At 43.6% G+C, this 15,060-nt stretch overlaps 1 protein-coding gene across 5 annotated transcripts in view; it reads left to right on the forward strand.

The window, feature by feature from the left end:
- Window positions 1-2,513: 2,513 nt before the first annotated feature.
- LOC144245239 (phosphatidylinositol-binding clathrin assembly protein-like) overlaps window positions 2,514-15,060 on the forward strand; it is a 42,433-nt gene continuing 29,886 nt past the window's right edge. For 4 of the 5 annotated variants that reach the window (XR_013339213.1, XM_077780661.1, XM_077780659.1 and 1 more), the window contains exons 1-9: window positions 2,514-2,556; window positions 3,301-3,457; window positions 7,435-7,624; window positions 9,413-9,555; window positions 11,541-11,616; window positions 13,512-13,614; window positions 13,773-13,866; window positions 13,987-14,098; window positions 14,937-15,043. Coding sequence is in view for 4 of the 5 variants with exons in the window: in XM_077780661.1 (XP_077636787.1) it covers window positions 7,546-7,624; window positions 9,413-9,555; window positions 11,541-11,616; window positions 13,512-13,614; window positions 13,773-13,866; window positions 13,987-14,098; window positions 14,937-15,043 (714 nt within the window). In the remaining variant the exon portion in view is untranslated. The remainder of the gene's footprint in view (window positions 2,557-3,300; window positions 3,458-7,434; window positions 7,625-9,412; window positions 9,556-11,540; window positions 11,617-13,511; window positions 13,615-13,772; window positions 13,867-13,986; window positions 14,099-14,936; window positions 15,044-15,060) is intronic. The other variant, XM_077780660.1, reaches the window with a different exon arrangement.

Below are 15,060 nucleotides of genomic sequence, written 5' to 3' on the forward strand. Positions count from 1 at the left end.
CCTTAATGAGCCTGCCAGTCTTGACACAATTAGCTACTTCTCTTTGAAATCTACCTCTCGTGGCTTCTGCTTTTCTCTGCTTTTCTCTCCTCTAGCTGTTCTTCTCAAATTCACTCATAGGCTTCTCTATTGTTGCTTACCTATATGGAGTTGACAGACAAACCCATGTCTCCATCCAGACCTCCGTGTGAACTCTCAATCTCCATTCCCACCTGCCTTAGATCTCCATTCCCACCTGCCTTCTACACATTTCCGCTGGATCTCTTAATATATCTAAATCTGGACTCCTGGCTTTCAATCTCAACCATATTCCTTTGTTCCCATTGTTGAACGGAACAACCATTTGCACAAATCAGAAGCTGAATAGACATCTTTTTTATAATGTGTATTCATTTTTGAGAGAGATAGAAAGAAAACGAGCAGGGGAGGGTCAGAGAGAGAGGGAGACACAGAATCCGAAGCAGGCTCCAGGCTCTGTGCTGTCACCCCAGAGCCTGACACGGGGCTTGAACTCAGGAACTGTGAGATAATGACTTGAGCCGAAGTGGGACGCTCAACTGACTGAGCCACCCAGGCACCCTGGAATAGACATCTTTAACATCTCTCTATTGCCTCCTAAACTATTTACATTTATAGAATTATGGCAATTTGAATTCTTTTTCTAACCTGATTGTCTGAGTTGTCATCCGTAAGACAGGCATATGGGAGGAAAAGTAGCTGCGTGGACACGTCGCAGTGCCTGGTGGCTGAGGAAGCAGGGCTGGAGTTACTGCACAAAGGCCTTGGTGGGGGAAATCCAGTGAAAGTCATGGTGTGCAGGTGCCCTCAGGGTGAGGAGGCAGCCAGCCATCGGTCACATTAAATAAATAACTTGATTGTGCAAATCGTGAGGCAAGCAGGAGCTGGGTTTCTCAGTGTCAGAAAAATAACTTACATGAAAAGAGGGAAGGGTAAAATGAACCTCATGAAATTAGATTGAAATTGGAAGTATTGGACCGCCTGGGTGGCCCAGCTGGTTGAGCATCTGACTCTTGATTTCAGCTCAGATCATGAGCCCAGGGTTGTGGGATCTAGGCCTGTGTCGGGCTCCATGCTGAACATGGAGCCTGCTTGAGGTTCTCGCCCTCTGCCCCTCCCCCCCAAAATTGTAAAAAAAAAAGAAAAGAAATTGGAAGTATTAATATGAAATTTTTTCAAGGGAAAGAATTTATATACGTAGAGATAGAGGTGTATGTGTGTGTGTGTGTATATATACATATACACACATACACATTTCTTCACTCTGTCCATTAACAGGGATTAGAAGTGATATCCAGTGGCGCCTGGGTGGCTCAGTCGGTTAAGCATCCGACTTTGGCTCACGTCATGTTCTCACAGTTTGTGGGTTCGAGCCCCGCATCAGGCTCTGTGCTAACAGTTAGCTCAGAGCCTGGAACCTGCTTCACATTCTGTGTCTCCCTCTCTCTGACCCTCCCCTGCTCACACTGTCCCTCTCTCTCAGAAATAAATAAAAAACATTTTTAAAAAATTATTTTAAAACAAGTGATATCCAGTAGCTATGAACACATCTATCACCTAGATGTTGGTCCTCAAATACTGTCCTTCACTAAAGGTAAACAGGGACCCTTGGAAGAAATGGTTGGTTCCAGGGCTGAGTACTGTACTTTACAGAGAAAATACAAGATGNCCCCCCCTCAGACCATCTTTTTGGACCATTTCAGTAGGCAAATTGGTCCAGCCTGAAGGGATCCCATTGGCCAAATCTGGAACAATTTGTGCATCGAAATAAAAGATTATAATCCTTTGAATAATATAATAATCTGAGTCCACACTGATAAAAATGAATAGATGAAGAAGGAAAGAAAGCTATTCCTTTAAGTAGAAGGTCACCTAATAAATGGAGAAGGAATGATGAAATTAGAAAATCACCCTTGGGTAATCATCACAGTAGTGGCTGATGGAGGTGGGAGTCATCAACGGANGCCAAGGAGTTTCCCTGGACAGAAAGACGTTGAAGACACGATAACTAAGTACAGCATGTGTCCCTATATTGGATTCTGGACCAGAAAGGAAAACGAAATTGTTGGGACAGTTGCAATATTTGAATGTGGTCTTTGGATTGGATTGTCGCGTTGTGTTCCCTGCTTTGGGGGGGATACGTGTATGGGGTAACAGCTCTGTCATGGTGCCCTGGCACCTATATGGTCTCCACACATGCCACATAGGCAAGGCTTGAACAAACAGCTAATCTGGGTCTTGGCAGAACATCTTGAGATCGTCCTGTTACATGAGAGGCTAGAGGCCTGTGAGAAACTTCGGGAGGCTGTCCTGAAACAGTTACTTTGTGCCTCCTCGGTTCAGATGAGGTATGAGGAAACTCCCTGCCGCGCCGCTCTCAGCATAAATGCGTGGCCGCGGTCTGTGAGAGGTTCCTCGGCGGTGGGGTGGCTCACAGCTCACACGGCCAGCCTTCCAGCCCCTTCCAGCCATCTGGGCACATGGGACGAAGATCGCAAGGAGCTGGTACCTTTGAGGTCTCTTCCTTCTGCCGCTGATGTAAGTAACAAACTGCCTGAATCTAAAAAGNCAAATCTGTCAGCCTCGGTCGCTCTTGTGCTTTACACCTTTGGGGCCCATCGTGAGGCCGGTAACGTCAGAATGCCCTCCTTAAAGACGAGCAGGGCCGGGTTAGCGGATGAGCCAGGCTCTCCAGGGTCCGGTAGCACAGCCCTTACTAACTGTTGAGTGAGAGCAGACAGAGTGAGAGCCCTCCCGCTGTCCTACGCGTTCGGGGGCTGCACGGTCTGGCCTAGGGGACCTCAAAGGGCCCCCGGGGATCCCGTAGCATATGATCGGTGCCTTAGCTGTCGTTAAAGGCTCATTTGTTCCAGCTGACAAAAGGCCACTTAACACCCAGAGTAAATCCCGAGCGGTGAGTACCGGTGTGAGCAGCTTTGCAGCCCTCCCCAAATCCCTCCCTCCTTTACTCTAACTGAAGCGGCTCCAAAACCTCCATAAACTTCCAGCACGACAGTGTGACGAGGTCTACAGACTCACTCCCCAGTGAAATGGGTGAAAATTTTTTATTTATTTTTAATTTTTAATGTTTATTTTTGAGAGAGAGAGACCGTGTGAGCGGCAGAGGCGCAGAAAGAGAGGAGGGGAACACAGAATCCAAAGCAGGCTCCAGGCTCTGAGCTGTCAGTGCACAGCCTGACACGGGGCTCGAACTCACAAACTGTGAGATCATGGCCTGAGCCNTTTTGAACTGAGATCAGCTCCCTCCTTCCCCTCTCCCAGCTCTGCGAGGAGGAGACCCCACTTCAGGCTGGTGCGGCCGAGAACACTAGGTTTCCTTGCCCCCAACTCCCAGCTGGAGGGCTTTCTTCCCAGGAGGAGCGGGACTGAAGTGTTTCTCACCAGCTCCCCACTGCCTGTTGCTGAGACTAAGTCCCAGGTAAGTGCCCCTGAGAGGTGAGGGCTCCTTTCTCCCATGCAGCTGCCACTCATTGGACGGAGGCTGTCGTTTGGCACGGTGCACTGGGAGTTCTGGGTCCCTGGATACCCTCGCCCTCGCTTACGAGGTGGTGCTTCCAGGCCTGGAAAGGCAAGCTGGAAGGATCCTGGGCTGCTGCCCCCGCCCCCCAAATGACCTTTTAACTCGTAGAGCAGAGGTGCCATTCAGAGAGAAGTTTGCCTGTGGCTCTGCCCTCAGCCACAGAGCCCTGGCCTGGGGGAGAAGCAGCCTCCTAATCTCTTCCCAGAGGAACTGACTATTTGTAACAGAACGTGGAAAAGTTCAAGCCTCAGGGCACTTGTTCGAGTGGTAGCGACTATGGTGAGAGGAGGAGGAGCGCCCTAACTCGTGCGAAGCAATGGCAATCAAGACAGTTTGGTACCGTTGCAAGGGTACACGTGCAGCTCGCCGGAGGAGAACTGGCTGTACAAGTAAACCCACACATCTGGGGTCAACTTATTATCAAGAAGTGTACCAAGACTAGTGAGTGGGGGAAAGAATAATCTTTTTAACCGCTGGTGTTTGGCCAATTGCATATCCACATGCAGTAGAGTGAAGGTGGGCACCCGCCCCACACCATATTCGAATATCAAGCAAAAATGTATCAAAGACCTAAATATGAGCAAAAACTAGAAAAACCTTAGAAGCAAACATAGCAGTAAATCTTCATAACCTTGGTTTTGGCAGTGGAGTCTTAGATAGGACATCAAAACCATAAGCAACAAGGAAAAATCAGATAAATTGGACTTCATGAAAATTAAAAAAACGTCGTGCATTGAAGGCCATTAACAAAAAAGTGAAAAGACAACCCAGAGAGTGGGAGAAAAAGTATTTGCAAATCATGTAAATTAAGAAAGCATCCAGAATATGTGAAGAGCTCTGACAACTGACAAAAATATTCTTAAATGGGCAAAGGACATACATAGATAATTTCTCCATGGATAAGCGAATTGTCAATAAGCAGAGGGCAAGATGCTTGCCATCATTAGTAATCAGGGAATTCAAATGAAAACCATAAGATTCCACTTCACACCTGTACAGGACTGGGGGCACGTGAAACGGACAGTAGCAAACACAGAATATGACCATGTGACCCAGGAAGTCCCCTCCTGGGCACACACCCCATAGGCCTGAAAGCAGGCCTTCAAACCGCAGTTATGCACGGATGTGTATGTCAGAACTATTACAAATAGCCAGACGGTGGAAAGAACCCAAATGTCCACAAAGTGGAATGGATAATCAAAATGTGGTCTCTCCATACAATGGAATATTATTCAGTCATTAAAAATACTGAATTGCTGACACTTGCTACAACATAGACGAACCTTGAAAACATGCTAAATAAAAGAAGGCAGACACGAAAGGACACAGAGTTTATGATTCTGTTCCGATGGAATGTCCACAGTCGGGAAATGTGGGGAGACAGCAGATTAGGGGCTGCCAGAGGCTGGGCGGAGGGAGGACAGAGGGATGATGGCAAAAGGTACTGGATTTCTTTTGGAGGCAACGAAATATTCTAAAGGTAATTATTCTAAAGGGGATGGTGCCCAACCCTGCGACTATACTAAAAACCATTGACGTGGCCACCTTCAATGGTTTGTATGGTCTGTAAATCATGTCTCAATAAAGATGTTAATAAAAAATGAGAAGAGAAGACCCTTCCCTGAAGGCTGGCCTCTTCCTCTCCACCCTGAACTCTCAAAGCACCCCGCTGGGGAGATACAATGTAGACTGTCTTTTTGTCAGAACAAAAAAAAAAAAAAGAAAGAAAGAAAGAAAAGAAAAGAGAAACACCCTTCTTTCATTTGGACAAAACTCGCAGTGAAGAGAAAAAGACTTTAAATAACTTTGTGAGGTGAGCGAGGCATGGGTGAGTCAATTGTATGTGCTGTAAAAATTTGTAATTGGTGTTGAAATAGGTTACGTGTCTACACTGTACATATTTATAAAGTGGTAGAAATGATAATGTCTTGGTTGTGGCAAGTAGGAAGCCTCAAACTCAATGACTGGGGCCCCCACAAAATTCAGACGCCCGCCTGCTAGGGAGAGTTTCCGGAAACGGTGGGGTGAATTTGCAATGTTTAGCCTTTCTGTCAGTCTGAGAAGAACAGCTGTGTTTCACAAGGCAAAGAACTTTATGTTTCTGATTTTAAAAACTAAAACAAAACAAAGCAAACCCTGAACCTCCTGCCAAAAACTGCCCCATTTGTTCTACAGGAAAGCATCAGATTAGACTTTTGATTCCTTCTTGGGCTACTGGGAAGCCCTTTGTGGGTTACACTGTTGTCATTTCAGTGCAGTCACACCACTGTCGTCACGTCACTGAGGTCCTTGAAGCTAATTTCGATTCTGTTTTAGTTGATGGACATTCTTCACACCCCCATGTTTATGGCTGATACTGCTGAATGTCCAGGGGACTAGGTGCATTGAGACGGTTTCACACTTCTTCAGGTTGGGAGGGAGGCTCCACAATTAGAACAGCGACGGTGGGGTGAGTGCCCACAGTGGTGTGGAAGAGTGGAGGCAGTGGAGGATGCCAGGGCAAGAGAAATGGGGGATCACTGTCCCAGGGGAGGAGCTGGTAAAAACAGGAGCCATTAAGGAAGCTATTCAGCATGAAGTCTACAGCCTGAAGCTCTCCTGTTTCTACAAGCGCTTTTCCATGAGTCCCGCTTCCCTTTCCCTGAGGCCTTCAGTACACTGAGGTTCCTGAAGCTGCCTGGGCCTAATTCAAAGATGGATCGGTTCACCGAAGGCCTGGCTGGGTCTCTCAGCCCCTCCCAAACTGAAAATTAAATAATTGTCCTGGATGACATTAGCAGATTAGACTGCAGAAGAAAGAAGAAAAGCCCAGTGAATTTGAAGAGACATAAAAGGAAAGTGTCCCATTCGAAGGAAGGCTAGGAAAGGAGACGGCTTCAGAAATGAAAATGAATAGTCTCAGTCACTTGTGATACAATATCAGGAACTATGTTACACATTTGATTGGAACATTGCAGCCAATAGTAGAAAAATATGCATCTTTTCAAGAGTACAGAGAACACTGACCTTGGTAGAGCATATTCTGTCTCATAAAATAAATCTCAACAAAGTTTAAAAAATTGTAATCATAAGAAATATGTTCTTTGAGAAGAAAGGCAGTACTTAAGTGTAAATGCTAATATTATAAAGAGGAATCTCAAATAAGTTATCTAAGCTGCCTTAAGGAACCAGAAAATAAAGAGAAAAATAAACCAAAAGCAATCGAAGGAAACAATAAAGAGCAGAATTCAATGAAATAGGAAACAGAATATAGAGAAAACCAATGAAACCACAAGTTGGTTCTTCCACATCATGAACGTTGATAGCTCTCTGCCCCGAACGATGAAGAAAAAGAAGAGAGAAGACGTAGGCATATAAGGGCCGACAGCGGTAACACCACTATGGATTCCGCACATAGGAAACGTGTAATGGAGGGACAGTACGAACAACTCTATGGACTTAGATGTCTGATGCTGGGTGAAGGATAGGAGGACATGTCCTCAGGCGGGAAGCGGCCTCCATAACATGTGACTGGAGCCTCCCTAAGAATGCCACGTCAAGGGTTTCCAAAGTATTGTCCTCTGACCACTTAACTTTCCAAGGCCTGGAGACCTTTTATCTGGAGTCCCCAACATGTCCCCCTTTTTCATAACATTCAGTCAAGCGATTGTTTATTTTGTCATTGAGCATCCACCACGCAAAGGTGGTGGCCTCGCTCCTCTGGACGTGACCCGCCCCAGGCCCCGATCCTGTCCNNGTCCCAGGGACCCCCGCCCCCTCGGCCCGCAGCTTCAAACCCCACCTCACGGTGCTGCAGGTCTGCGTCCGGCCGCAAGGAGAAAGGGTTGCCACGTGGAGGCTAGCCGCGTAGCCGGGCCTTTCTGCCGTCACTCCAGGCGCTCCGCCTTTTGCCTGCAGTACCCGTCCTGGCTCAGTCCGCTGGCCCGGAAGAGGAGGGACCGGACTCCGCAGCCGTCACCCTCGTGGCCAGCGCTCTGTGACGCACCATGGGATCTTATGCGTCCAAGGCTGCCCTCGGGGCTACCACCGACGAGCCCACAGAACCTGAGCCGAAACACCTGGCAGGTGAGTTGCAGTTCTGGCGCAGATGGCCCGTGAGGCCCAGGTGCCTCTAACGTCGTGGGCACCCCACTCCCCTCCTACCAGCCCCCCTCTTCCTGCGGGAGCCTGGAAGGGAGCCCCTTGCCTTTTTAACCCCAAGCTCTGAACTGTTTACGAGTTATCCCAATAACTTAGGACACGCAAAGTGGTAGAATAATAACAAGCCAGGCTTGGGAAAAGGGTCTCACTTCCACAGTCCGCTCAAGCCCCCTTATAAAATCACCACATTCACTAAGGCTTCCGAAATCAAGGAGGGAAAAGTGTGCAGAGCAGATCATCCGCGGGGCAGTCCTAACCTGAAGTCAATCAATAGGCCTTAGAATGTCCACTGCAACGTTTTTTGTGCTCCCATGAATGTTTCCAGGTGACAGAATTTTGATCCTTAAAGTAATCTGTTGTTCAAAGACAGAAGAGACTCCCAGGCTATCCCTTCCCGCTACTGTTTGAGTTCCCATTGAGCACTGACTTCATAAACAATACCTGCTATTGCCAGTATACATAAATCCCGCCGCCTTTGAGAACTTCATAGCCAGCTCCCTCTTTTGATCACCTCTTTATTTTGCTGTTTTGCTTAAAAACTCTCCATTGATGTAGTATATATTTGCTTTCTGAATTTTTCACTTTTTATCATCATGATAATTTACAGCAACCGACACTTCACTAAGTGAAACAGATTATGTACACACAGGCATGCTTAATCGTAATCTGGGCAGGCCCCGTAGGAGATTCTGGAGACAATATACTATACACCCCTGGATGTTGAAATCATGGGAAAGGAGAAACAGAAACCTCCCAGGGGAAACTTCACAGAAAGAGGAGTGAAGCAGACTTAGAAAAATTATGAGAGAAGCTCATTCTTCATAACCTTAAACATGGCACAGCCACTGGCATGTAGAGTATATACTTGAATAAATGAATCTGACTGGGTCTACAGTTAAGGTCATCCTGTTTCTCACCCAGTGTATTTGTTAGTCACCCTCCTCAGTACAGATCCTGGTGCTGTATGCATGTGAATGTGCTGCTTAATGATTAAGTGCTACAGATGAGGTTGTTTTATAATGATAGTTTATATAGACAGTTTTGAAATGGAAGAGGATTTTTTTTAGCTTATTCATTTTGAGTGAGAGAGAGAGAGAGAGAGAGAGAGAGAGATAACTAGCTGGGGAGGGGCAGAGAGAGAGAATCCAAAGCAGGCTCCACACTGTCAGTACAGAACCCAACATGGGGCTGGATCCTATGAACCATGAGATCATGACCTAAGCTGAGATCAAGAGTCAGACTCCTAACCAACTGAGTCACCCGGGCGCCCCCAGAGAGGATTTTGAACTGAATAAAAAGTAGGGGATCCTTGCATATTGTTGAATGGAAAAATGAAATAATGAAAGTTAGCTTTTGAGGCCTTGTATGAATGGTTACAACCCAGAGCAGGAAATTGGGAAGCTGTTTTCGTAAAGTAGGGATAAGGCTGTGTGGAAGTGGGCACCTGGCTGGCTCGGTCAGTGGAGCATGTGATCTTGGGGTCATGAGTTTGAGGCCCATGTTGGGAGTAGAACTTTAAAACAATTTAAAGAAAGAACAAGNGCGAAAGTCGGACGCTTAACCGACTAAGCCACCCAGGCGCCCCACATCATGTCACTTTTCTTGAAAAAGGCAGTATGACCTGATGGTTAGCATCTTGGTCAAACAAATGTGATTTCAAATACAAGCCCTGGCACTTGACTGTTTTAATGCTTTTCACTGTCCCTAATTCAGATCTGATACAATACATAAATGAAACAAACATGAGTGTTGAACATCTGGCTGATGTTCTTTCTGAGAAAGCCAGGAGCAGCAGCTGGGTGGTGGTGTTCAAAGCCCTGGTCACCGTGCATCACCTCATGGTTCATGGAAATGAGGTGAGCATGCTGTACATTCAATGTGTAATCATTTCCTTCCTGTTAGTTCAAAGGACTGCGGGTACAGGATGGCAAAATATTCTTGGTTTGTCAAGGTTTACTCTTTTCCTTTGTAACAAGTAAGGGAAGTAAATACCAATAGGTTCCCTAAGGCTGATTTTTCCATTTTTACTTATGGGTATCTCTTTACAGTTTTTGAGGTATACAGTTTTAGCCACTAGATGATAAAGTAGATAATAGAGTGGATATTTCCCTCAGTTCTTCAGATGATTTAGACCGAAGAGAGAAAACCCTCAAAGATGTATCGCTTTACTTTATCAGGAGAAACTGGGTGCATGAGTGGATCACATCCTCAGCCATCCACCTCTTCCCATGTACAAACACTCTTTGTATTTTACAGAACTGAGATGTTCTTTAACATGAAATTACTTATTCTACTTTAACGTTTTGTCTCAGTAAGCTTTACATTAAAAAGTTAGGATTTATAAGTTGACTGAATTTTGAAACTTACTATAAAGTGATTAATGATACAGTATAGTATTGATTGAAAAAACGAACATACACACAAGGAACATAATAGAGAGCTTGGAAGTAGAACTCTATACTTATATCGGAGCTCAGTGGCACTAAAACTGTGGGGGAAAGTATAGAATTTAAAATAAAGCCTTTTGGTAGAAATAACATTTCTATGGAATAAATAGAACGAGATCTTTATCTTACTCTAATATAGAAAAATAAATGCCACATGATTGAAATAGCTACAAATGCAAAACACTAAAATTTAAAATTGAAGAAAATTTAGGAGAATATGCTACAAATGTCATATATTTGAGCAGGGAAGATGCCCTAAAGTTGGAATGAGGTATTTCCAACATGTACATTACAGACCAAAGATTGATATTCAGAATACATTATCAGTAAGCAAAAGGCACTACAGTGGAATCGTTCACAAACAAAGGAACAGAGGGTCCATAGAAAAGGAAACCAGGATGGCTGACGACCATCTGAGAACATGCTCAGATAAGCAGAATTTAAGATGAATGACAGTATCAAGAGTTGGGAAGGTCTTGATGAAATGAGAATTCACATAGTCGGTGGATGACATGTAAATATTGGTTGCTAGAGTTTATGACTGTGGAGACAAGAGCATTGAGACATGTTTAGTAAAATTGAAAATGCCAAGTCCAGTGACCCAGCAAATCCACTTTCATAACATATTTCTAATAATTGAAAAGTAGAACTCAGCTAAATTTCTATCAGTACAGCACACACAACTAAAATGAGGTGTTTATAAAATTAAGTGGGATGTATACCAGTGAGGCTAGACCTGAAAAACCATGCTAATAAAGGAAGTAGGTTGCAAAATGATATTTAAATACAGTATGATTTATGTAAATTTCAAAATACTTAGTATTTAGTCATGGGACAATTATATCTGAAACTATAAAGAAAATAGACTGTAAAGATTAACATTATGATACTGGTTACTTCCAGGGAGGAAAAGGAAATGGAACTTGGGGTTGGGCAAAGGGCACTTTCACTTTATAATACTTCATTCCTCTTATTTTTGAAATAGCCTCGAAGCAGTGATGTCAAAAAGTTAGCAGTTATCATTTCTGGGTAGTGGGGTACACAGACGTATCAGATTATATTTTTATGCAAATTAAGTTGTTAAAAAGCTTATTATTAAAATAATTCTGTAATTAATTAAAACTTCTCAAAATCAGAAAGGAGGGAATGGCTAGATGAAAAGTCCCGGCGGAAAAGAGCGTGTACTCACATGAGCCTCAGTGTTTAACCCCTCATTTCTTTGGGAGAGTTGAGAACAGGGCATATTCTTATGTTGCACTCACCTTTATCAGTGCTCATGAGATAGGTAGAGGCTATACGATAGAATTGTGTTAAATATGCATTCACAATGATAAACTCATTAAAGAGCTCAACTTGTGGACAGAAGCTAATTTTATAATTTGCACATTTGACAGCGTTTTATCCAGCATCTCGCGTCTAGAAGCTCTTTGTTCACTTTACACAACTTCATGGATAAAAGTGTCCTAGAAGGTAAGATGATTCTTTGATGGAAATATTTCCATGCGTCAAGGGGGGAGGAAGCTCTGTTCTGAAAACTATGCCTGGCTAAAACATGGGCAGACCTGGGGACAGATGGTGACAGTGGGATGGGGAGTTTCAGGGAAATGCTAAGAATTTCCAATAGTTTTGTGGAAATGTGAAAAAAAAAAATGATAAAGTTCAATTATTTCCTCAATTCAGAAAAGTCACCATCAACACTATACCAGGAGGTGATTTCAAGGCTTTGAGGAAATAAATAACCTTTTTAAAAAAAATTTTTTTTTTACAAATAGTTTATTGTCAAGTTGGTTTCCATATAACACCCAGTGCTCATCCCCACAAGTGCCCCTCTCAGTGCCCNGTGTCCCAGTATGTGATCTTTCTTGGAGAACGTGCCATGCACACTTGAGAAGAAACTGAATTCCATGGCCTCAGGATGCAGAGTTCTAAATATATCTGTCAGATCCATCTGGTCCATTGTGTCATTCAACTCCATTGTTTCNAAGTCCCGTTTGTCCAATGTAAGTATAGCTACTCCATCTTTCTTTTGACTTCCCGTAGCGTGATAGATATGTCTCCACCCCTTACTTATAATCTGAAGGTGTCTTACAATCTAACATGAGTTTCTTGTAGACAGCAAATAGATGGAATTTGTTTTTTTATCCATTCTGCTACCCTATGTCTTTTGATTGGGGCATTTAGTCTGTNTCAAAGAAAACAGACAAACAAGGAACAGAGGGACACCAATGTACAGACAAATCCAACAATCATGCTAACTAAGAGGGAAAATTAAAAAGTAATGAGAAAAGACGGAGAAGGGAAGGTGAATGATAGAAAATAAAAATACATAAAAAATTCAAAAAGAAGAAAAGAAAAGGAGAAAGAAGAAAACTGATAGACAAAGATCGGTTTAACGCATATAACCAGATTTCCCAGCTACAATTAAATAGCCGGGTGTATGCAGTGCTTTTTGAAGAGCTAGAGAAAGAGAGAGATGATAGGGCAGAGATGAGGCAAAATNCGCCGCAACCGCTTTACCGGCCGCCTCCGCTTCAGCAGGCCACTTCCGCTCACGCAGCCGCCTTTTCACCAGGTGCCGGAAGCACTTCACCGGGTCGCCGCCACCGCCACTTCAGTGGGCCGATGTCACGCGCGCCACTGCCACTTCACCCTGCGCCGGGACCGCCTCCGCAGGCGTTGCTGCTGCTTCACCGGCCGCCACCGCCATGGACGGTGCCGGACGTGCAGCAGTGCAGTTTTTCCTGGCGCCTCTGGGACCAGGGCACCTAGTTTAAAGTCAGCACCGCAGCCAGAGCTACAGAACACTGTCTTTCCAAGCTGAGGTTTTTTCTCTTCTCCAGGGACGTTTCTATGGGCAATCTCAGCTTTTCGTTCCTTTCCCCTGGACTCGCGGCAGCTCGCCCCCACTCGCGGTTTATCCCTCCCCGCAGCTGCACGCGAGCCGGGTTCCCTCCCTCCCTCCGTGGCTCTGGGTCCCGTCCCGCTTGTATCTCCCCCAGTTCGCACTCACGCACTCATGAGGTTGCCTTCCCAGTGTGCTCTGTCTCTTTCTCTTCCCAAACTCCTGTGGCTCAGTGTCCTACGGCTTCAGGCCTTCTCCGTTTGAGAGATGAGTGCAGGCGAAATGTACGGTGCTTCCTGCTTCTCCGCCATCTTGCCTCAAAGCCACGGAAATAAAGAACCTTTAACAGAAAGTGTGAGGAATATTGGACTAGATCATTAATAAGGTCCGTTCTAGCTTTTGGTCTTCAAAGATATCATTGAGGTATATGGGTGAATGGAATGAGAAGTCTCAGCATTTATTGACATATATTGTAAATGGTTAATATTAGTTACATTGGAAATAATAAAGTATCTCATTTTAGGCTATACTATGTCAACCTTCATCAGACGATATAGCAGGTACCTGAACGAGAAGTCACTCTCATGCAGACTGATCACATCTGATGTCACCAAAGCCAAGAGAGGGTCAGTAAATATCATTCGTTTGTAAGCAAGAAATACTGAAATACATACGTGTTCTGATATGTAGTTGACTAAAAACACAGATTTATTTCAAGATGCTGATGTCACAGTGCTTCTCAAACTCTTAATTATTGATATTATGAATCTCTTCTCTTTTATAGGATGGGTGGTATGATGAGAACTATGGATACAAAAGAGCTGCTAAACATTCTTCCGATTATTCAAATTCAGTTTGATGCTCTTCTTAATTTTAACGTAAGAGCTTTATAAATCTTTTTTAAACATGTTGGTAAATGGCACTGTTTAGTGGTAGGTGGGGGAAGGAATTATTTTAAACTGTGGTGGTGATTGATTACTCTTTGATTTCATTTCCAGGCAAATCCTGACCAACTAACGAATGGTATAATCCTTGCTGCTTTCAAACTTCTCTTTAAGGATTCTCTTCGCCTCTTTGCAGCCTATAATGAGGGGATCCTCAATCTGCTAGGTAGGCTAAGGAATAAACATTGCTTAAAAAACAAACTGGTAGAAACCTTTTATCTCTACATTTAGATTCATATTTGTTTCAGATTCAAAATAGAAGATCCTTTCAAGGTCATATATATTTTTAAATAATGAGACATTATATTGCTTTTTTTTTGGATAAAAATTACTTGACTAATTAGCCACAGAACTTTTATATAAGTGCTAATTGATATTTCTGGGAAATTTACCAGGGAATCAACATGGATCGCCATATTTATACGTTACACATTAAGGCCCACTCCACCATGGTCATATAATATCATTTTGACTTTCCTAGGAAGATATAGCTTATAACCTAATTGTTATTATTATATACAAGCATATGCTTCTTATGCTTTCCAGGAATTTTCTGTCCTAATGAATATTTATTTCATAGGAAGTGTTCTCTAAGCTTCATTGATGAGAATTTGATATTTTTCTTATACTGAAGAAGTATCTAGTACATTTGTACAGTTACAAAACAATAGGAAACACAGCCCTTTCCCTCAGAAAGCTTCAGATTGTGATGTTGGTAAATAAGATTTCAGACTGAACGTTAGAGAAATTAAATTAATCTATCTGTATCTTCGCAGCATCAGTGTTTGGCATGTGATACTTCATAAACATCTGTTGGTTATATGGATCGACCAGTGTTGTTGTTTGCCAAGACAGAAAGTAACTGGGTTAAAACTATAATTGTTTTTGAACGAGTTAAAATCATATACAGATTCAGCTTTAAAAAGAATGATCACAATGGAGTGTAATTGGAAAGTTGCTGTGATATCGGTTCCTTCATGATAAATTTGTTTTTTCATTTTTAGACAAGTATTTTGCTATGAGGAAAAGCCAGTGCAAGGAAAGCTTGGATATTTACACCAAGTTCCTTGCGAGAACAACGAAGTTGGCAGAGTTCCTGAAAGTAGCAGAGGTACAGAGATGTGTTTT

Source organism: Crocuta crocuta, unplaced genomic scaffold (genome assembly GCF_008692635.1).
Source record: "Crocuta crocuta isolate KB4526 unplaced genomic scaffold, BGI_CrCroc_1.0 scaffold1015, whole genome shotgun sequence".
NCBI lineage: Eukaryota > Metazoa > Chordata > Mammalia > Carnivora > Hyaenidae > Crocuta > Crocuta crocuta.